A 24006-nucleotide genomic window follows, 5' to 3' on the forward strand; every position below is an offset into this window, starting at 1 on the left:
AAAATTGATTTTAAATTATTGCCACTAAATTGTGTTATTTTTTTTAATTTTAATATTTATTATTGAATATAATAGTAATTATTTTATATTATAATTATTATAACCAAATTGTTTTCTTAATAATTTGATACATAGTTACTATAGTTTGTATTAAATAACAATTGATTGACTTTGTAAGCAGTTATTTCTTTAATTAGTTTAATAAATATTATAATTTATATACAGTATATTCGTAAAAATAATATTAAATTATTATAAAATTTTACATTTATTTATAAATAATTCAATATCGTTATATATTATATATCTATATAAATATAATAAATATTTGATATTTTTACAATAACTTTAATAATTAACAATTTTATGTAAATATGATAAACTAAAAATATCTGTAATAATGAAACATTATACTGTATATTACAAAAAAATTTATTGTACTTTAATAACTAGATTAAATGTATACTATTATTATTTTATTATATATAACTTTAAAATAACTAAAAATTGTAAAAATAGTGTTAATTTACGACATTATAGCTTTTATACATTTAAATTTTCGTTTATATAAACTGTATTTGTTTATTATAATGTCTTTTTTAACAAATTCAGTCAATTGTATCAAACAATTATTGATTATATGGTATATATTATGTGCTATCATATCATCAATGGATAGTATAATATCACCGGAAGGGTGTGGTGTGGGCCGCGAGTCAGTGCTGATGAACGGCCAGTGTTTCCGCTGGTATGCAAACTATACACAACAACAGGACATACAGTTTGGACGATCGGCCAAACCGGGAGAAGTGCCGTTTGCGGTATATATTCACAAATATAAGAAACTATGGATATTTCCTTACGGGGAAAGGTATATCAATATAATAATATTTATTAATAATTTTATAAATACTGTATATTTAATGACAATTTATATTATTTAAAACAAATAATATAAAAAAATAAATTATTTTAGTATGTGTTCGGGTTCAATATTAAATAATCGATGGATTATAACAGCAGCACATTGTATATATAAGTATGTAATTTATAAAAACAAAATATTTAATTTAAAATTATAATCAATACTTAAATTTAAAGTTTTACCCATTATTATTATTATTATTATATACTGTATATGTACATAACAAACAATAATAATAATATTGATAAATAAAAAACTATTTAAAGTAAATAATTGTTCAAAAAACTAATAAGCTAAATCAAATAGATATTTTATGAAAATTTCCAGAAAAGTTATTTGATATTTAAACTAAAATCTTTATATAATTAAATAACACCAAAATCAATATCTTTTATATGATTTTTATCCAATTGACACCATTTTATATATAAATTCAGATAACAAATTACAAAACAAATTATATTATATTGTATTATAATTTAAGAAATGGTTATTACGACAAATCGGCATTTACTGTATATCCCGGCGCCCAATCACGCAAACACTTACCACTCGGTTATAGTGTGGACCAGTTGTACGCACATCCAGACTATATAAGTGGTAATGAAACCAAATCTGATATCGGATTAATTAAATTGAAACAATGGATACCACTTCCAACTAAACGACAACCAATCAGTCTTATGAATGCCATTTGTTTGCCCACTAATAGTAGTATTAAAAGTAGTAGTAGTGGTAGATATACACCGTCTACTGGTATATATACACCGTCTGAAAATCTTAATCAGTTGGCACTGGTAGCTGGTTTCGGTACTTATGGCAATCACTTGCATACTGTTAATCGTCTACATATTGGTTGGGTATATATTAAATATAATAATGATTTAGTATCGTATTATATGACACGTTATCCTAAATATAGTGGTACATCAACATGTAGTGTAAGTTTTTAATTATTGTTTTTTAAAATTATTTTTAATTTTTTTCATTAAATATTTGCTATAAACTACTATAATACTACTCTATGCTATAAAAAATACTAATTTTTATAAAAATATATTGAATAATAATTCATTCATAAAAATCACATCTACTGTAACACTAATCTAACAAACATTTTAAAATTTCAATAAAAAATGAATTGAATTTAAAATAAACTATTATTTAATACAATAACTTATTAACTAGTATTACATGAATACATACTAATTTATAGGGCGATTCTGGTGGTCCACTGTATCAGTATATTAACGGTAGGGCAGTGCTCATTGGTATCATTAGTGGCGCTGAAAAATCTAATACAAATTGCTTGAATCCAAATGATTACAAAAAACTAATATTATTTGTACGCATTTTACCGCATTTGGATTGGATTACAAATATTGTATCTAATAATTAGCAAATTATATATGATTTTAACATTAGAAAAATGCAATTAATTATTTTTTTTAAATATTAATTATAGATAGCAAAATATTTTAAAGTGATTTTTAAAAATTGACATTATTTTATCATATAATCTATTGATATATTATATAAAGTATTTGTATTTATGCTAACTATAATTATGTTTGTAATTTTGATTTTATTTATATATTAAAATTTTAAAAAAATAATAAATAAAATTTCCTAAATAAACACAAATAAATTTAAATTAAGATTAAAATAATTTAATTAATGCTTTTATCACTGCTATCAATTGGATAATTGATGTAAGGGTTGTCAATATCTACCGTTTCTTTTAAATCATTTACCAATTTTTTCAATTATTGATTCAATTTCTACGACAAGTTCAGCAAATGTTGGTCTCATTTGCGAATTATTAGACCAACAGCACATCAATACGTTTTTATAAACAATTTGTGGACAATAGTGTGGTTTTAGTAAACGGTTTCCATGTTTTAAATATTTATCAATCATATTGTTGGATATATTAGGATACGGTGTATGTCCGCGGGTCAACAGTTCCCATACGAGTATACCATAAGACCAGACATCAGTTTTGGTATCATATATACCTTTTTCCAGATTCTCGGGTGACATCCATTTGACCGGAAGTTTACATTTTTGATTAATACTTTTGTAATAATCTTTATTAAACAAATCCCTCGATAAACCAAAGTCTGCTATTTTGACTAATAATTTATCGTCGATAACACAGTTACGTGCGGCCAAATCCCGTTGAATGAAACGATGTTCCGATAGATAAACCATACCTATTGTATATAACATATAATATAAATAATTTTTAATTAATTTTATTATATTTTTAGATAAAATAAATATTAGTAAAAAGTATTTACCTTTTGCTATATCGATGGCAAACATGAGTAGCATTCTTGCTGTTAGATAATTGTTATCATTTCTAATATATGATAACAAATCTCCGTTTGCCATAAAAGGTAAAACAATTATGGGTTCACCATTTAGTTCAAATGAAACACCAATTAGTTTTAAGACATTCAAATGATTGAAGTCTTTCATTATAAGGCTTTCCTTTAGAAAGGTTTTGATAGCATTCATATCATTTATCTTTGCTATAAAAATATTAAAAAATATTCAAAATTATATATTTTTGTTATACTATATATTACATACATTTTTTAAGAGTTTTTGCGGCCACTTGTATCTCATTATGTATTTGTTGATCAAATAGTAATGCTTTATAAACTTTGCCGAACTCTCCCATTCCTAATACAGATTCAAGTCTTATGTTTTTTCTTTCGATATAAATATTTTGAATCCGTATTGAATCCATAATTTCATCACTTATTTGGTATTTATTATCATTTGATGTCAGCATAATGTCTATAAATTAAAAAATAAAATAATATTAATTTTATGATTTTGATCATATAAAATTAATAAACTATTATATAATACAATAAATTAACAAAATTAGTTATTTATAAGATAAACTTATTATGCTTTATAATATAATTTAATAGAAATACCATTTATTAACATCTATTTTCATCCTTAATATTGGTTTCCTTTTTATAAATAACTTACATAAAAATATTTTTATAATTATAATTGTTATAAACTAAAGTATTTTATTAAAGTTATTAGTATTGGTTATAAAGTTAAGTTTACTAAATTTATATTTTATAGCTAAAATAATGTTTATTATGTTTAAATTTATAACACATACACATACACATACACATACACATACACATACACATACACATACACATACACATACACATACACATACACATACACATACACATACACATACACATACACATACACATACACATACACATACACATACACATACACATACACATACACATACACATACACATACACATACACATACACATACACATACACATACACATACACATACACATACACATACACATACACATACACATACACATACACATACACATACACATACACATACACATACACATACACATACACATACACATACACATACACATACAAAATTGAAATTCATATAATCTATTGATATATAAAGTATTGTAATTATTCAAACTATAATTAGTTAAGACTAAAAACTAAGTTTATAATTTTGATTTTATTTAATTATTAAAATACAAAATTAAAAACAAAAATAACAATATTAAATATTAATATAATTTAATTATTAATTATAAATGAGTTATCAATTGGATAATTGATGTAAATATTGTCTACATTTTCTTGTGCATCGTTTACTAATTTTTCAATTATTGATTCAATTTCTACTATTATTTCAGCAAATGTTGGTCTATATTGCGGATCATAAGACCAACAGCGCATCAATACATTTGTATAAACAATTTGTGGACAATGGTATGGTTTTAGCAAACGTTGTCCTTGTTTTAAATATTTATCAATCATACTGTTGGACACATTAGGATATGGTTTAACTCCGCGGGTCATCAGTTCCCATACGAGTACACCATAAGACCAGACATCAGTTTTGGTATCATATATACCTCTTTCCAGACTCTCGGGTGACATCCATTTGACCGGAAGTTTACATTTTTGATTAATACTTTTGTAATAATCTTTATTAAACAAATCTCTTGATAAACCAAAGTCTGCTATTTTGACTAATAATTTATCGTCGATAAGACAGTTACGAGCGGCCAAATCCCGGTGAATGATATGATGTTCCGATAGATAAGACATACCTATTGTGTATAAAATATAATATAAATAATTTTTAATTAATTTTATTATATTTTTAGATAAAATAAATATTAGTAAAAAGTATTTACCTTTTGCTATATCGATGGCAAACATGAGTAGCATTCTTGCTGTTAGATAATTGTTATCATTTCTAATATATGATAACAAATCTCCGTTTGACATAAAAGGTAAAACAATTATCGGTTCACCGGTTGTTTCAAAGCAGACACCTATAAGTGTTAAGACATTCAAATGATTGAAGTCTTTCATTATAAGGCCTTCCTTTAGAAATGTTTCGATAGTATTGACATCACTTATCTTTGCTATAAAAATATTTTAAAAACATTCAAAATTATATATATTTTTTATACTATATATATTACATACACTTTTTTATAGTTTTTGCGGCCACTTGTATCTCATTATGTATTTGTTGATCAAAGAGTAATGCTTTATAAATTTTGCCGAACTCTCCCATTCCTAATACAGATTCAAGTTTTATGTATTTTCTTTCGATATAAATATTTTGAATCCGTATTGAATCCATAATTTCATCATTTATTTGGTGCTTATTATCATTTGATGTCAGCATAATGTCTATGAATGTTAGTATAAAATAAATATAATTTTATGATAATAATGTGTAATATAATAAAAATAATATCATATGTTAATAATAAGATAAACTTATTGAATTTATAATGTAATCTTAAATGAAATACCATTTGTTAGCACTTGTCTATTGTCATCGTTAACATTGGTCTCCTTTTTATATATGACTTCAATTGATTTAACAGTATTTTTCTTATTATTTTTCTTAACATTTATTATATGAATAATTACACAAATAATTACTGCAAACATACCAATAATTGCTATTACTATAATTTAAAAATATTGTAATTAATTTTTTATAAATAATATTAATTAATTATAATTAATTTTACCTGATAATGTATCTTCGTCCTTTTTTCCTTTATTTATACAAACAATAATAAAACAAATAAATAAATTATTATATTAAATTTTATTTGTACAATAATTTTAAATTACTAGTTAAAATTAAATATTTTTATTATTATTATTGTTGAAAACTAAAGTATTAATAGCATTATTATTAATAATTAAAAGGATAATAGATAAAAAGTTTTTATAGCTAACAATAATGTTTATTATGTTTAAATTTATATACAATTTAATATAATAACTATTTATATCTTACCATTTGGTATGCATTCCGATGACATTGATGTCCACTCATTATTTGTTACACAAATTATTTCTTTATTTCCAATTAAATCATAATTTTCTTTACATTTGAATTTTGCAATTGAATAATTATTATTTGTTTCAATACTAACCAAACCATTTGATGGCACATCAGGTGTTCCGCAGTTATTATTGTTTGATAACAATATTTGTAATTCACAAATATTTAGGTGGAAATTGTTTTTAAAAAATATACTCAAATAATCTCCATAAATATAATAATCGTTTTGAATGTATTGATAAACATTTACATAATTTTTGAAACTTTTTGTTAGTAAATGTAATTTTGAAAAATTATTTTGATTTTTTAGACCAAATTTTAAGTGATAATGTGGTAAATCTAGTTCACTATTATCCATACTTACTAATTGAACGCCTTTAACATTAACTGTTGAATTAAAATATATTTCAATTAAATTGTTTGTTTGATTGGATGAAAATGTGTCCAAACATCTCGAGTAGTTGTTATCAAATAAATACTTAACATATCTATAGTTGGTTTGATTATTAATTATTGTTTTATTGATAAACTGTTTATCCAATTGTTTGAGACATTGAGGTACAGGTGAAGACCAACCATTGATGTCATTATTGCAATAACGGCTAGCATTGCCTAACAGTATTGATTGTGTATTACATGAATATTGGACTATGTTTTTAGAGATCCTACTAATAAATCCATTAAACGGCACACCTGGCTCTGCACAGGGGCTTACATTTGATTGATAAAATAAAATAAAATTTACAATTAAAATAAATTTACTTAAATAGTTAAACATTTTTATCACTTAATATAATAATCACTTTATTAGTTAATATAAAAAAATAATATTTTATAACTTTTTAATTTAATAGTTATCAATTAGATTTTTTTTTAAAAAAAATAATATACTTATAAAAAATCTTATAATAATTTTTTTTTGTATATTACTGTATTTTTTTGAAAAATTTATAACTTATAACTTATATTTAAAATATTATGTATTATTTTATACTGTATATTTCATTTTATTATTTCATATATAATAAATTTTTTTGAAACAAAATTAAACAATTATTTTTGATATCACAGTTTCAAATAATCTCAAATAATAAATATATCTGAATATATAAATAATTTTTCTAAACTTAACAGTCAGTATATATTGATATATATATATGATTTCAATTTACAATGATTTTGTGTCCAGGAAACTTATATATTTACATATGAATTTATTCTGTGTATAAATATTGTCATTTGTTTTTTAATTTTGAACTACAAAAACATATATTTATAAACATATTTATATAATATTGACATTTTTCAAAGATAAATCACTACAGTTTTTCTATTAATCATATGTTATTGAATATATATATATATATCTATTGTGTATTAAAAAATATCAATTATTTATGAATTGACTATCAAATTGATATTTTATAAAAAAAATTGTTATTGTTTTTTTAAAAAAAATTATTAAATGTTATTGTTATTGGTTATTGTAATGGTAATAGTTATTGAAAATTGCAATTATATAGATATATTGTGTAATATTTGCAATCTTTAATAACATATAATAGATTAATGTCTATATATATATATATATATATATATATATTATTTTTAAAAAATATTTTTAATTAAATTATAAACTTTACATTTATTCTGATTATTGAATTACAGTTAATGTTTTTTTAGTTTTACATATTTACATAAAACATTTAGTAAAATATCATATATACTGGTTATACTGTATAAATAATAAAATAATAAAAACTTTCAATATATTGATATTATTGACATTTTTAAAGATAAATCAATATTTAGCAATTTAATTTTAATTAAAATCACGCAAACAATTTTTTTTGTATTAATCTTATTTAATATATTATACAAAAAATATTTTACAATAAAAATAAATTTATTATAACTTTATCTTTTTATTATTGAAGTACATTATTTTGTATTAGTATTAGTCTATAATTATGATAACTTTATTTATTTTTTCATTACATTTACATAATTTTGCGGCTACTTAATTGATGGTATATTTAATAATGCAAAACTTTAATATAACATTGCAGTTATTACAAAAATAAAATATTTAAATATATTTTTTTTATTATTGTTATTTATTTATAAAAAAAATAATATACTCTACATTTTCTCAGATTATTGAATTACAGTTAAAAAAATTTGTTTAGTGTTTATTATATTTACATAAAACTGTTATTCAGTTAGATATCAAATATACTGTTTATAGAAATTTATTTAAATAATTAATAATAGATATTAAAATAGATTTATTGTATATTAATTGTATTAAAGTAGTTTTTTTAATTTTTATATATCATTATTTAAAAAAATAAAAATAAAAATTACTAAATAATTAAATTTCATTTTTTTATTATCAAAACAAATATAATTTTATATTATGTTTTAAACAGAAAAACAGTTAATATTACTAATATATAGATTTAATTTTAATTCAATACTATATTTTTAATTAATAATTTTTTTTTAAAAAACTACTACTCTAAAAACATTTATATATAACTATTTTAGTAGTATTTTAATTAAATATAAATATTAATTATATTATTATGATTTAAATTTTTTTCAAATCTGATTATTGTTTATACTGTTATATGTATACTATTTTGTATAGTAGTATAAAACTGTATATGTATTATGTTTCACCAATAATACTATTCCAATAGTTATAGATATGTGTATCAACAATAAAGTTAAATTTCTTTAGAAAATTTCCTGAAAATTTTTCTATTAACTTTATTATTGAAATTTATTATTGAAACTTTCTATTTGCTAATCTCTTACTGTAATTCAATAATTAGACAAAATGTATAAAATTATTTTTTTATCAATGACTGTATATTGTTTAATAAATGCTAATTCAAACATTTACAATACAAAATTTTAATATAGGATTATAGTTATTGCAAAAAAAATATTTAAATATATTTTTTTATTATTGTTATTTATTTATAAAAATAATAATATACTCTACATTCTCTCAGATTATTGAATTACAGTTAAAAAAATTTTTTATTGTTTATTATATCTAAATAAAACTGTTATTCAGTTAGATATCAAATATACTGTTATTTAAATAATTTATAATTTTTATATTTTAATTAAATAATTAATATTTTTAGATTATAAAATAAATTTATTGTAAATTAAGTGTATTAAAGTAGTTTTTCATAATTAGTATTATTTATATTATCATTTAGTTAAAAAAAATTAAAATTATTACTAATTATTTAAATAGCAATTTTTTTATTTTCAAAACAAAAATAATTTTGTATTATGTTTTAAACAAAAAAAACAGGTAATATTAATAAATTTTATAGATTTAATTGTAATTTAATAATCCTAAATGTATAATATATTTTTTTAAATAATTTTTTTAGAAAAAATACTACTCTAAAAACAATTAGTATTTAATATTATATATATATATATAACTATTTTAGTAGTATTTTAATTAAATATAAATATTTATTATATTACTATGATTTAAAATATTTACAAAACTGATTTTTGTTTATACTGTTATATGAATACTATTTTGTATAGTAGTGTAAAACTGTATATGTATTATTTTTCATTAATAATTGTATTACAATAGCTATAGATATGGGGATTCAATAGTATAACAATAAAATTAAATTTCTATAGAAAATTTCCTGAAATATTTTCTATAAACATTTTCATTGAAATTTATTATTGAAACTTTCTATTTGCTCATCTCTTACTGTAATTCAATAATTAGACAAAATTTATAAAATTATTTTTATCAATGACTGTATATTGTTTAATAAATGATAATTTAAATAAAAATAATAATCAAACATTTTGTCATTTAAATAAATGAAAAGATATAATAATATATATAAACATTATATAATTTTAAAGATCTCAATATATATTTATAATACATTATTTAATTTGTTTAAACTATTTTGGATATACAGTATATCACATTATGATTACTTTCGAGTTAAAATTAATTATTTATTATATATAAATAATAAAATATACCAAATTTTAGTTTAATTTTCATTAAATTTATATACAATTAGACATTAGGATACTTATACTTTATACAAAATTTATATTAAAGTATTATAAAAATATTTATTGTATTAATATTTTACATTTAGTAATAAATAATTTAATATCTTTATATTTATCTTTATATACTGTATATTTGATATATCATTATTACAATATCTATAATATAATAATTAACAATTTTATGTAAATATGACAAAATAAAAATATTTGTATTACTGAAACAATATACTGTATATTACAAAAAAGTTAATTGTAATTTAATAACTAGATTAAATGTATATTGTTATTATTTTATTTAATATAACTTAAAAATAAGTAAAAATTGTAAAAATAGTAATAATTAACGAGATTATAGATATAATTATAAATATATATTGATATCTAGTATATACTGTCTGTGTTTATTATAATGAATTGTTTAACAAATTCAGTCAATAGTATCAATCACTTAGTGATTATATGGTATATATTATGTGCTATCATATCATCAATGGATAGTATAATATCACCGGAAGGGTGTGGTGTGGGCCGCGAGTCAGTGCTGATGAACGGCCAGTGTTTCCGCTGGTATGCAAACTATACACAACAACAGGACATACAGTTTGGACGATCGGCCAAACCGGGAGAAGTGCCGTTTGTGGCATACATTTACAAAATAAAAAAACGGTGGATAAAAGATAATGGTTACAGGTTAGTTAATAAATTATTATATTGTCTAATAATTCGATATACTTTATACTGTATATATATATATATACTGTTTCCCATTTGGTCAAAAAAGTCCGGGGGGTAAAATTCTTAAATATCGATCTTAGATGGGTATTTTAAATTTACCCCCCCTGTACTTAACTTTGATATGTATAGATAGAAATTTATTATTTTTTAGTTCGTGTTCGGGTTCAATTTTAAATGATCGATGGATTATAACAGCAGCACATTGTATATATAAGTATGTAATTTGATAATAATATTTTAATACAATTATTATAAGTTAAATAATTTAAAAAATACTTATAAATATATTATATTTTAAGGAATGGCCACTACATTGATAAGTCATTTATTACTGTATATCCCGGCACACAATCACTCAAATACTTACCACTCGGTTATAAAGTGGATCAGTTGTACGCATATCCAGACTATATTAGTGGTAAAGAACTTAAATCTGATATCGGATTAATTAAATTGAAACAATGGATACCACTTCCGACTAAACCAAATACAATCATATTTATGAATGCCATTTGTTTGCCCACTAATAATAGTATTAAAAGTAGTAATAGTATATACAAACCGTCTGAAAATCTTAATCAGTTGGCACTGGTAGCTGGTTTCGGTGATTATGACAATGACGGGCATACTGTTGATCTGTTACATATGGGTTGGGTATATCTATTATACAATAATTAACCAAATTATTATTAAAAAACTTATAATATAAATATTTATTGTTTAATTAACTTATTAAACTATTTTCTATTTAACTTGTATTTAAATTGTAATATGATTACTTTTTTTCAACAAATTGGTAATTTTTAATTTTTAAGTTTAATATTTTAATTAAACTAATGTTATTTTTTGATGAGTCTTAACATTATTTTAACTATTTTACTTATTTTTTTATAAATAATTAGATTCATATAAATATTAAAAATATAAAAACATTTACTAAAATAGTATCAACTATAGTTAAGAAATTTTATAAATTTTAAGGGGGGTCATTTTTCATCATTTATAAGCGAAAATTTTTCCAATTTGGTCAAAAAGTCTGGGTGTAAAATCACAATTTCTCGATCTTCTGGGGGTATTTTGTCCTTATCCCCCCTACCCCCTTACTTTACCCTGATATATATATAAAGACTTTATATATTTCAATAACTATTCTATATCTATACTTTTTAATATATATATATATATATTGTAGAATAGTTTAAATTTTTGTTTAAAAAACAATTTATAGGGTGATTCTGGTGGTCCACTGTATCAGTATATTAACGGTAGGGCAGTGCTCATCGGTATCACACAAAGCAGTGGAAGATCTGCTGATAAAAAATGTTTGGATCCAAAAGATAACTATAATATTATATTTTTTGTACGCATTTTACCGCATTTGGATTGGATTACAAACATTGTATCTAATAATTAGCTAATTATGAGATTTTTTGGTTAATTAGAAATAGAAAACAGAATATTATTAAAACTTTAAATAGACACTAAATTTTTTAAAATTTAATTTATTATTATTGTATAATTATTATTCTAACAATTAAACTATTTATATAATTACTAGATTTACAATTTGTTTATAATTTTGATTTTGTTTACTGTATATCAATAAATTTAATTATATTTAGGATAATAACTAAATTATAATAACAAAAAACAATTTGTTTGCAATTTTGACAATATTTATAAAACAATAACTTTATAAATAATACAAACAAATAAATAAAATATAAGGAAATATAAATAATTTTAAATAAATATTAATTAATTAACAGTTGAATATTTAGATATATTTTTTAATAAAATATTATTCTATTAGTAATTTTTTATAACATAAATAAATTTTTTTAAATAAAAATATACTGTATTCTAGTATATAAATTTTCAATATTTTTTTAATTAAATTTATTATAATTTATGTACTATTTCATAAAATATAGTCTTTCAAAATTAAATAATAGTAATTAACAATTATTTTTAATAATATCAAAGTTTAAACAATATTTAAATATCTCTATCTACAGTATATATAAAAATATATGTTTGTTTAAAAATAAATATAATATAAATTTTGCTTAAACCATATATAGTATATGATTATTAATTTCAAATTACAAATATTTTTAGTACCGGAAACATATATAATAATATTTATATATGATTCATACTATAGATAAACTATTATAATTTAGTTATTTTTTTATTATTATTATAATTTAGTTATTTTTTATTATTATTATAATTTAATTATACTTAAGGCAACACAATACATATATAGACTTTGTATATATATATATAACAATTTTATTAAATATCACAAAAACTAAACATCATAATTAAAAAATGTAAATAGATTAATTATTCTCTATAAAATAACAAATAATAATTGACTAATCTCATAATAAAATACCCTGGCACTTTTATTTTAGACCATGTCAAAATATTGCAATTTTTATATTTATATTTTTATATTTTGTTTACTTAATATCAATAAATTTAATAATATTTAGGATCTAATAACTAAATTATAATAACAAAAAACAATTTGTTTGTAATTTTGATAATATTTATGAAGTTATTTATAAAACTGCTTAATTAATACAAATAAATTTTTGCTGAACAAACAATTTAAACAAACAAATAGAATATTATGAAATATTAATAGTTTTAAATAAATATTAATTAATTGATTTTTTACTTATAGTTTTTTTTGATATTATATTAATTAATTTATTTTTTTTCATTTATATTTAGGCTAATAATTAAATTATAATTATAAAAAAACAATTTATTTACAATTTTGATTATATTTATGAAGCTTATATTTATTTATATTTATATATTTGATTATATTATATTTATAAAATATTAAATACTTAATTAAATGTTTACTAAACAAACAAACAAATAGAATATAAGGAAATATAAATAAATTTAAATAAATATTAATTAATTATTAGTTAAATCGCTGCTATCAATGGGATAATTAATATAAGTGTTGTCGATATTTACTGATTCTTGTGAATTATTTACCAATATTTCTATTATTGTTTCAAAACTAACGACTAGTTCAGCAAATGTTGGTCTCAGTAGCGGATCATCAGACCAACAGCGCATCAATACATTTGTATAAACTATTTGCGGACAATTCGGTGGTTTCGGCAAACGGTAGCCATGTTTTAAATAGTTGGTGATTTCCCAATTGGAAACATTAGGATATGGTGTCAGTCCTCGGGTTAACAGTTCCCATACGAGTACACCATAAGACCAGACATCAGTTTTGCTATCGTATATACCTTTTTCAAGACTCTCGGGTGACATCCATTTGACCGGAAGTTTACATTTTTGATTATTACTTCTGTAATAATCTTTATTAAACAAATCTCTCGATAAACCGAAATCTGCTATTTTAATCAATTGTTTATCATCAACAACACAGTTACGTGCGGCTAAATCCCGGTGCACGAAATGATGTTCCGATAGATAAGCCATTCCTATTGTATATAACATACAATATAAACAATTTTAAATTAGTTTATTATATTTTTTTTAAAAAAAAGTATTGACCTTTTGCTGTGTCGATGGCAAACATCAGTAACAGTCTTACTGTTGGAGAAATGCTATCATTTCTAATCAAATAAATTATAAACATAATCATATAAAAACTGTTTGTCCAATTGTTTTAGACATTGGGGTACAGTTGAAGTCCAACGGCCGGTGCTTTCATTACAATAACGGCTATCATTGCCTAATAATATTAACTGTGAATTACATGAATATTGGACAACCGTTTCCGTAAGTGAAATAATGTGTCCATTATATGGTACTCCCGGTTGACCACATGGTGTTTGATTTGATTGTTGTAATAAAATTAAATTTATAATAAAAACAATATAACACAAAACAGATTTAGACATTTTATGGTTAAATAATAATATTCACTAATAATAATAATATATAACTATTTATTTTAATATTTAGATATATTTTTTAATAAAATATTATTCTATAAATTAACTTTTTAAATAAAAATATTCTGTATTCTAGTAATATATAAAATTTTTGAATATTTTATAATTAAATTTATTATATATTATGTATTATTTCATAAAGTATAGTCTGTCAATAATAATAATAATTAAACAATATTTAAATATTTGTTTGTTTAAAAGTATTTATAATATAAATTTTGCATAAACCATTTATAATATATGATTATTAATTTCAAATTACAATTATTTTGAGTTACAGGAAACATATATAATATTTATATAAGATTCATACTATAGATAAATTATTGTAATTTTTTTTAATTTTTTTATTATAATTTAATAATCTTATAGGCAACACAATACATATATACGATATATATATATATATATATATATATATAGAAAATAAGCTATATATATATATATATAGAAAATAAGCTATATATATATATAGAAAATAAGCTATATATATATATATAACAATTTTATTTTAATTATAAACATAAACAATTTTTTATTAGTCACAAGTAATTGAATTTGAGATATATATATATAAGACTTGAAATTTGTGAGGAAGGGGTTGATGGTTAGCTTACCCCCCCCCCCCCCACAGAAACCATGATTTTACCAGGCAAATTTTTTCGGAAATTTGAAAAAATGATAAAAAAAACTAACACCTCCTTCTAAAATTTTAATTATTTTATTTTATTGTTAATTAACTATATAATTATTTTACTAAAACTAAATTTACCATTAAATTAATAAGTAAATATATGAGTAAAATAGTTATTAAAAATTAATTTAAAATTTATAAAAAAAATTAATTTTTTTAAAATTATTTGGAATATTTTCTTATTTTTTTGTCACATTTATATGGAAATTGATTTTGTAATTTGATTTTTTTTTAAAGCAATTAAAGTATATACCCCCACCCAATACTACCCCCTTTCAAGATTTTTGTCAGTTTAATATACTGTTTAATAAAATATCAAATATACTGTTATATTATAAAGATAGGTGCAAAAAATATGGGAATAAACTAAATGTGTTTAAATTTAATAGTTATTGATTTAATAAATTAAACATTTATTGTAGATTAAATTATTTATTTATATATAATTATAAAATAATTACAATTAATAATTAATTGTTACCCGATTGGCCGCAAAACCATTTTCTAATCGGGTATTTCTAATGAAAACATACACAAAACATATGAGTGTCTAATCGGGAGTATGACTTCCCAAATAAAAAAGTGTATTGCGGCTAATCGGGTTAAAAATAATTATTAATTTTTAATTATTTTGATATTATATATATTTATAATTTGATGAGCAATAAAGTTTAATTTATTAAATCAATTAATCTTAATTTTATACACTATTAGTAAATTCCCAATTTTTTTGCACCCATCTTTATATATATATATATATATATGTAGTTAATATATATAATTAATAATCTTAACTAAAATAGATTTATATTATTCTAATTGTTTTTAGTGTAGATTTATTTATTTTTTTGCTGAACAGTACTGCAATTATTATTATATATTAAAAAAAATAATGTGAAAATAACATAACTACCAATTAATTAAATAACAATTTTATTTTTGTTAAACAAAACTTGCATAACACTGATATATTAAATTTATATATAGTTATATAAATTACATATATTGAACATTTTTCCAGATAAATCATTATAACTTTTTATTTGAATTAAAAAAAAGTTTTGTATTAATAATATGTTATTGAATATATATAAACATATAATCTATTGATAGTTAAAAAAAATAACAATTACTTATTAATTGATTATCAAATATTTTTCTAAACAAAAATATAAATATAAATAAAAATATTGTTATTGGATTTTTAAAAATAATACTAGTATATAGTTAATTATAATAATAATTATATTATTTAATATTAATATTATTATTAAACATTAATCAATGCAAATCTGATTACATAATCTTGCGGTCACTTATTTGATGGTATTTAATGAAACAAAGTTTTTTTTATTGAACATTACAATTATTACACAAAAAAACATATTTTTTTATTATTATTATTGTATAAATTATTTTCTAATAAAATTTTAATTTAATTATAATCTATGCCTTTAGTTTGATTATTGAATTACAGTTAATGTTTTTTTTGTACAGTTTAGCATATTTACATAAAACTATAATTCATTAAGATATCATACAGTATATACTGTTTATATAATAAATAATTAATAATCTCAACTAATATAGATTTATAATAATTTAATTGTTTTTAATGTAGATTTTTTTTATTGCTGAACAGTACTGCTATTATTATTATTATTAAAATAGTTATAATAACTACTAATTAATAAAAATAAAAAAAATTTTAGTTACACAAAAATAATTTATTATTAAATATTTGTTAAACTTATTGAATAACAGTGAAAATTACTGATTTTATAGATTTAATTGTATTTTGTAATAGTATTGAAGTTTTATTTAATTAATAATTTAATTTTTTTAATTTTTTTACATTAAAAACAATTAATATTTAATAAATTTTATTTTAGTATAAATATATTAATTGTATACAAAATATTTTACTGATTAACAGTTTTAAATAATTATAATAAATATAGAAATATATAAATATTTATATTATTAATTAAATAACTTTTTCATTTATACACTTTTAAATTATATATATTTGTGTTTTAATATATTATATTTATTTTTATTTATATATATTTGTATAAATATACAAATTTTTTAAAACATATTTTGATGTCTCTAATAATTATCATTAAAACAAAAATAATTTTTTATTTAAAAATAAATATTAATAATTTAATTTAGCGCCAAATTAATCATAAAAACAATGTGTCATCGAACAATTAGTATGTTTTCATATATAGTTTTTTGATTAGCTAATCAAACTATATTGTATAGTATAAAATAGTACCAAAAAATCAATATAACAAAAAAAAAAGTTAGCGCAAACATTTCGACACACAAAATGACAGTATATTTACACATAAATAACAACAACAACAAAAATATTACTTTAAAAAAACCCGATATCTAACATAACTATGATTTCTAGTATAATAATGGACCAAATCATATGCATTGGTTATACTAAACAATTTAGAACCTTTTTATCTAGAGGTTTTTATATTATATTGTTTATAGCAGTTAATGTTGTTTCAAATAAAAAATCTATTTTTGATTTGTTGACAAACCATCAAAAAAAAAAAAAAAATAAACAAAAATCAAAACAAACAAAAAATTAATTGTTTTCATAATTTTGTTGACATTTTATTGTTGTTGTTGTCATCATCGGTGGTAAAACACCAGACATTTAATTTAATTGATTGATTGATCACCCGATTGTATGTTGTCTTAAACCCAATTATTGGTGTCCACACACACACACACAGACACAGACACTAATGGCTGTTCCCTATTTGGATCACTTCCTCGACAGTAAGTTTCACAGACACTGATTACCATCTGATACTACCCGATGATTATCTATTGATTTTTTTTTGTTTTGATGGACACGGAAGGTCTGGAAACGCTTCCCACAGATCTTCAGCGAAATTTTACATTAATGAGAGATTTGGATACAAAAACTGAAGGCAAGTGTCTGTCTGTCTGTCAGTTGTCTAACTATCAGTCTGTCTGACTATCTGTCTGTTTATCTGTTTATCTATCTGTCTATCTGTATGTTTGTCTGTCTGTCTGTCTATCTATCTGTCTGTCTGTCTGTCTGTCTGTCTGTCTTTTGTGTCTTTTGTAGTTTTTATTTTATTTTACAGCCGATGCCGTCATCGGCGGTAAAGAAGATTTAGTTTTAGAAAAGTATTAAAAAAAAGTTTAGCCAATTATACGTTAAGTTGATTGTCTGATAATAGTATTTAACAAATATTTAGTTAATTATTATTATTATTATTAATTTTATTTAGTATTAATTAGTGTTTGTATTAATTAGTGTTTCGAAATTTACACAAAATTAATACAAAAATTATTAATCAACAAAAAAATATTATTGTTTTTTTATTTATAATTAATTTTAAAAATCTGAAAAAATTATTCATCAATTAAAAGTGCAGTAATTAAGGTAATGATATATACAGTATATATAATCATATAAATTGATAGATATATTGATTTATTTTTAAAAAATAAAACATTTAGTTTAAGTAATTTTATTTGTTTGTTTTGTGTATAATAATAATAATTATTATTATTTAATTAGCTATTAATTTTTCTGTGTATAATTAGTTTATATATATATTAAACATACTGTATATACATTTATTTGTTTGCATAATATATATACTTATAAACTAATTTTTTTAAAAAAATATTTCACATATATTTTGAAAATGACTAAATAAAATGCTTGAATGAATTATTAAATAAAGTTAAACACTATAACAGACTATATATATATATATATATATAAATGCAAAAAAACTAAATGAGATAATTGTAATGTAAATTCATTGAATGTTTAAGAGAGAGAGAGAGAGAGAGAGAGAGAGAGAGAGAGAGAAATGATAGTAAAAATTGTTTGTTTGAAGTAATAAGTTATGAGAGAGAGAGAGAGAGAGAGAAAAAAAATCTCAAACACATTGCCTACGGCTATAAAGAAAAACATTTGTGACTTTATTTGTTAAGAGCTATTTATATATATATACATATTATTTGCACACATATACTAGTATTATATAAGTATTATGAAACTAATAAATAGAGAGAGAGAGATAAAAAAAATTAGACTAATAGTGAAAGTTATAGTCAATAAATATTAAGGCAATTGAAAATGTTATGTATTTATTATTATTATTACTGTGGATAGAGATCACCTAATTTCATATGAAAGTGAGTCAAAGATATTTTGGGAATCACTTAAAAGCAATTTTATTTTTTTTTAATTTATTTATTTTCCTCTCATTTTTTTTTATAAAAAAAAAAATTCATTTCAAACACACAAAATAAATAATCATTTTTTTTAAAAAGAAAAAAAATTCATTATATGTTTAACATATTATATTATACCTGTACCTATAGTTTATATATATATTTACTTTAACTGTAACCTTATATAATATTACACTTGAATTTCCTGTTTTGCACACAAAAAAAAAATAAATTCATAACGAATAGGGAAATAATTAAAGCATTTTTTTGGGTAATATTATTACTATTACTAGTATTAATGTTTTTTATGTCTATGAAACAAAAATGTTTGCTCTCTCTCTCTCTCTCTCTCTCTCTATTTATTTATTTAGAGATAAGATTTTAAAAAAATAATTATTTTACTTATATATCTATATATGCCAAACATTTAATATATTTTTATATAACACATACATACAGACACACACCCCATCTCTATCTCTCTCTCTTTCTCTCTCTCTCTCTCTCTCTCTCTCTCTCTCTCTTATCTAAATTAATTTGTCTTAACTTTAACTAAAAACCCAACACTAAACACAGATTTGGTAACAAAAATCAATGGCGCAGCCGAAGAGTACATCCAAACGGTTCCGGATTTGTCGCCGGACAACAAATACCAGCGCTTCGATCAGATTCACGAAATGTTTGAAAAGGCAAAAGTCTTGAGCGACGACAAAGTCCAGCTGGCGATGCAAACCTACGAAATGGTTGACAAACATATCCGACGATTGGATACCGAGTTAGCCAAGTTTGACAGCGACCTCAAAGACAAACAGCTGACCGGTGTTGGTGTTGGCGGTGGTGGACACCTGTCGGACGCATCTGTCGGTGGTGACGGCGGCGCTGGCATCGGCTCGGCTGGCAATGCTGTCGACGAGTCGTCGACTAAGAAAAAGGGCGGTCGTAAAGGCGGCGCCGGCGCTGCCGCCGATAAGTTGTCCAAAGGGTTTAATCCGAAAAATGTTATCAAAAGTGATTCGGATTCGAAGGGCGGCGGCGGCGGTGGTGGCCGTAAAAAACTGGACAAACTCAACGAAAATGTGATCATCGGTAGTACATCGGTGGCAGCAGTATTACCGGCACTGATGGCCAATTCGGACATTGGACTCGATATGGCTGTCGATCCGAGTAAATGATATTAAAATTAATTAAATTTTTTCGGCTAATAATAAAAATCACTAATTTTTGTTTTGTTTTGTCCGATTTGTTTCTGATCACAGATGAGCCCACATATTGTCTCTGCCATCAGGTGTCCTACGGAGAGATGATTGGCTGCGATAATGCTGACTGTGTAAGTGATTGCCAGTTGATATTAATGTTGTTTTTATGTTAAAACAAAATTAAATATTTTTTTAATTAATTAATTTGTTTTTTTCTACTATTTTTTTGTATATATATATATATATATATATATATATATATATATGTGTGTATAGCCTATTGAATGGTTTCATTTTGGATGTGTCGGCCTAACCATTAAACCGAAAGGAAAGTGGTTTTGTCCCAAATGTATTGTCGAAAGAAAAAAGAAATAATAATAATAATAATAATTGACTTTTATTTTGTATTATTGATTAACAACAAAACAAAATTGTCTGTTTGTATATCAATTCATAAAAAAAAATTATTATTGTTGTTGTTGTTTAACAATAACAACAACAACAATATCATACCCTACCATAAAACACATCACAATTATGTCATAACAATAATAATAATAATAATTTATTATAACAAGTATTTCTCGAATCAAATACAAAAAACACACATATTTTACACATACATTCAATAATAATAATAATAATTTAAAGTGAAAATGTAAATAAATTAATACAAACAAACAAACAAAATTTTTTTTGTATAAAAAACATGAATTTTAAAATTTTACATTTTTTTAAATAAATATAAAATGGGTTTCATTTTTTTTACAAAAAATAAAAATTAATTGAGATTATCGTATATATTGTTTATTGAGTGAAAGTGAATGCATGATATGTTTATTTTATTTTCAACAACAAATTAAAAGACAACTTTTTTGATTTTAAATTCAAGTTTTGATTTTGTGTGTACTGTTTTCAATGGGATTTTAGATTTTTTTTATATTTATTTATTTATTTGTGTAAAATTTTAAAATTACTATTGTTTGTTAATATCAAGTAATCACTAAAAAAAATAATGCATGAATTTTTTTTATAGAGAGAGAGAGAGAGAGAGATTTACTTACTCTCTCTCTCTCTCTCTCTCTCTCACTAACCGACGACTCCCAATGTTTTTTTAATTATAAATATATATACTGTATATTTATTATTGATTTTAAATATATTTATATAACTTATTTTTTTATATATATGAGAGCGTATACAACATACCTACCTATATGTATGTATGTATAGTATGTATACCTGTTTCATAAGTGTTGACCTGAAATAAGGTTAGAGCCGAAAGAAAGAGAGAAGAGAGAGAGAGAGAGAGAGAGAGAGAGAGAGAGAGAGAGATGAAAATCAACTATATTTTTAAACTAACGCCAGAGGAGTTGTTGATAAATAAAAATAATAATTTTCAACATAAAAAAAATCTTAAATAATTTTTATTTTTTTATTTTTTTTAAAATTAACGTTAGCTTAGAGTGTTTAAACTATAAACACAACAACAGTTATTAGTTATTACTTGTTTGTTGTTGTATATGTAATGATGCGAATAAGAGAAACCTTATATATATATACAGGTATATTAAATAGCAATATATAAAGTACTTATATATATATTAAATTATTTAATACTTAAAAAAAATAATGCCAACAACAACAACATCAACAACAACCACACAAATTAAGGACTGCTTTTATATGGCTCAGACCAGAACCGGGAGATAGAGGATAGAGAGAGAGAGAGAGAGAGAGAGAGAGAGAGAGAGAGAGAGAGAGAGAGAGAGAGAGAGAGAGAGAGAGAGAGAGAGAGAGAGAGAGAGAGTGGTTTTGAGACCCAAAAACATAAATTTATCGAAACTATCGGTATGTTTGTTATGTTTGTGAGCTCTCACTTCAATCTATTCTCTATTATATATATATGATATAACTGTATATACAGTACAGTATATATATATTTTATATATATATACTGTATATATATATATAATACACAAATATTATTTTTTTTTGTGGTGAAAATAATGACTTTATTTTAACTAAATAAGTCGAAATAGTTGTTTATATTAGTAGTATATATATATATATTAATATTAATATACTATCGAAAAACGAAAACATAGTTTTTTTTGTCGTCACCCGAAAAAAATAGTTTTAAAATAATCTATTTTTTTGAAACTAATTACTAAAAATTATTTAAACAAAAAAAATTGTTTATTAGTTTTTTTTAAATCTATATTTTATTTTCAACTAATTGTGTGTCTGTGTTGTCTGTGTTTATTATTATTGAAGAAATTCATTCAATTGATTATATAAATTGCTTTAAAAAAAACTAATTTTTTTTAATTACTCTAATAATTATTGGTGTTATTATTATTATTATTATATAGTGTACTATATGTATAAATTAGTTGTTATTATTAGAGTATAGTATTTTTTTTTTGTTACAAAATTTTGTTTTTTTTCAAAAGTTTTTTGACTTTCAAAAATTGTTTGTTTGTGTCTACAAATAAAATACTAATTATTATTTATTGTTTTAAAGTTTGTCTTCTCTAAAAAAATAATAATAATTATTATTTACGAAAATTTTGTGACAAATATTCATATTTTTTTGGGTTAAAAAATAAGTTAATTTCTCTCTCTCTCTCTCTCTCTCTCTCTCTCTCTCTCTCTCTCTATAGTTTAATATATATTGAAAAATATATATATGTATTTGTTGGTGGTGTTTGTTTGAAAAGTTTAAG

At 21.4% G+C, this 24006-nt stretch overlaps 5 protein-coding genes across 5 annotated transcripts; 3 read left to right on the forward strand and 2 right to left on the reverse strand.

The window, feature by feature from the left end:
- Window positions 1-665: 665 nt before the first annotated feature.
- On the forward strand, window positions 666-2324 carry LOC128957360 (chymotrypsin-2-like). Its single transcript, XM_054303107.1, has 4 exons — window positions 666-871; window positions 977-1039; window positions 1410-1785; window positions 2142-2324. The coding sequence occupies exons 1-4, from the start codon at window positions 672-674 to the stop codon at window positions 2322-2324; spliced, it is 822 nt and encodes a 273-aa protein (XP_054159082.1). The 5' UTR covers window positions 666-671.
- Window positions 2325-2671: 347 nt separating this feature from the next.
- Window positions 2672-5672, reverse strand: LOC128957361 (hepatocyte growth factor receptor-like). Its single transcript, XM_054303108.1, has 6 exons — window positions 5468-5672; window positions 5170-5403; window positions 4789-5082; window positions 3524-3733; window positions 3229-3462; window positions 2672-3141 (listed from the first exon to the last, which is right to left on the reverse strand). Exons 1-6 carry the CDS (start codon window positions 5670-5672, stop codon window positions 2672-2674), a joined length of 1647 nt encoding a protein of 548 aa, XP_054159083.1.
- Window positions 5673-10926: 5254 nt separating this feature from the next.
- Window positions 10927-12585, forward strand: LOC128957362 (uncharacterized). The gene is made up of 3 exons (XM_054303109.1): window positions 10927-11126; window positions 11471-11825; window positions 12400-12585. Exons 1-3 carry the CDS (start codon window positions 10927-10929, stop codon window positions 12583-12585), a joined length of 741 nt encoding a protein of 246 aa, XP_054159084.1.
- Window positions 12586-14114: 1529 nt separating this feature from the next.
- On the reverse strand, window positions 14115-14910 carry LOC128957363 (hepatocyte growth factor receptor-like). Its single transcript, XM_054303110.1, has 3 exons — window positions 14864-14910; window positions 14733-14794; window positions 14115-14659 (listed from the first exon to the last, which is right to left on the reverse strand). Exons 1-3 carry the CDS (start codon window positions 14908-14910, stop codon window positions 14115-14117), a joined length of 654 nt encoding a protein of 217 aa, XP_054159085.1.
- Window positions 14911-18417: 3507 nt separating this feature from the next.
- On the forward strand, window positions 18418-21669 carry LOC128958007 (inhibitor of growth protein 5-like). Its single transcript, XM_054303821.1, has 5 exons — window positions 18418-18638; window positions 18722-18793; window positions 20658-21245; window positions 21338-21408; window positions 21554-21669. Exons 1-5 carry the CDS (start codon window positions 18605-18607, stop codon window positions 21650-21652), a joined length of 864 nt encoding a protein of 287 aa, XP_054159796.1. The 5' UTR covers window positions 18418-18604; the 3' UTR covers window positions 21653-21669.
- The last annotated feature ends 2337 nt before the right edge of the window (window positions 21670-24006 follow it).

Source organism: Oppia nitens, unplaced genomic scaffold, assembly GCF_028296485.1.
Source record: "Oppia nitens isolate AA-2021 unplaced genomic scaffold, nextdenovo-longstitch-racon4-pilon3 scaffold3_pilon_pilon_pilon, whole genome shotgun sequence".
NCBI classification, from domain to species: domain Eukaryota; kingdom Metazoa; phylum Arthropoda; class Arachnida; order Sarcoptiformes; family Oppiidae; genus Oppia; species Oppia nitens.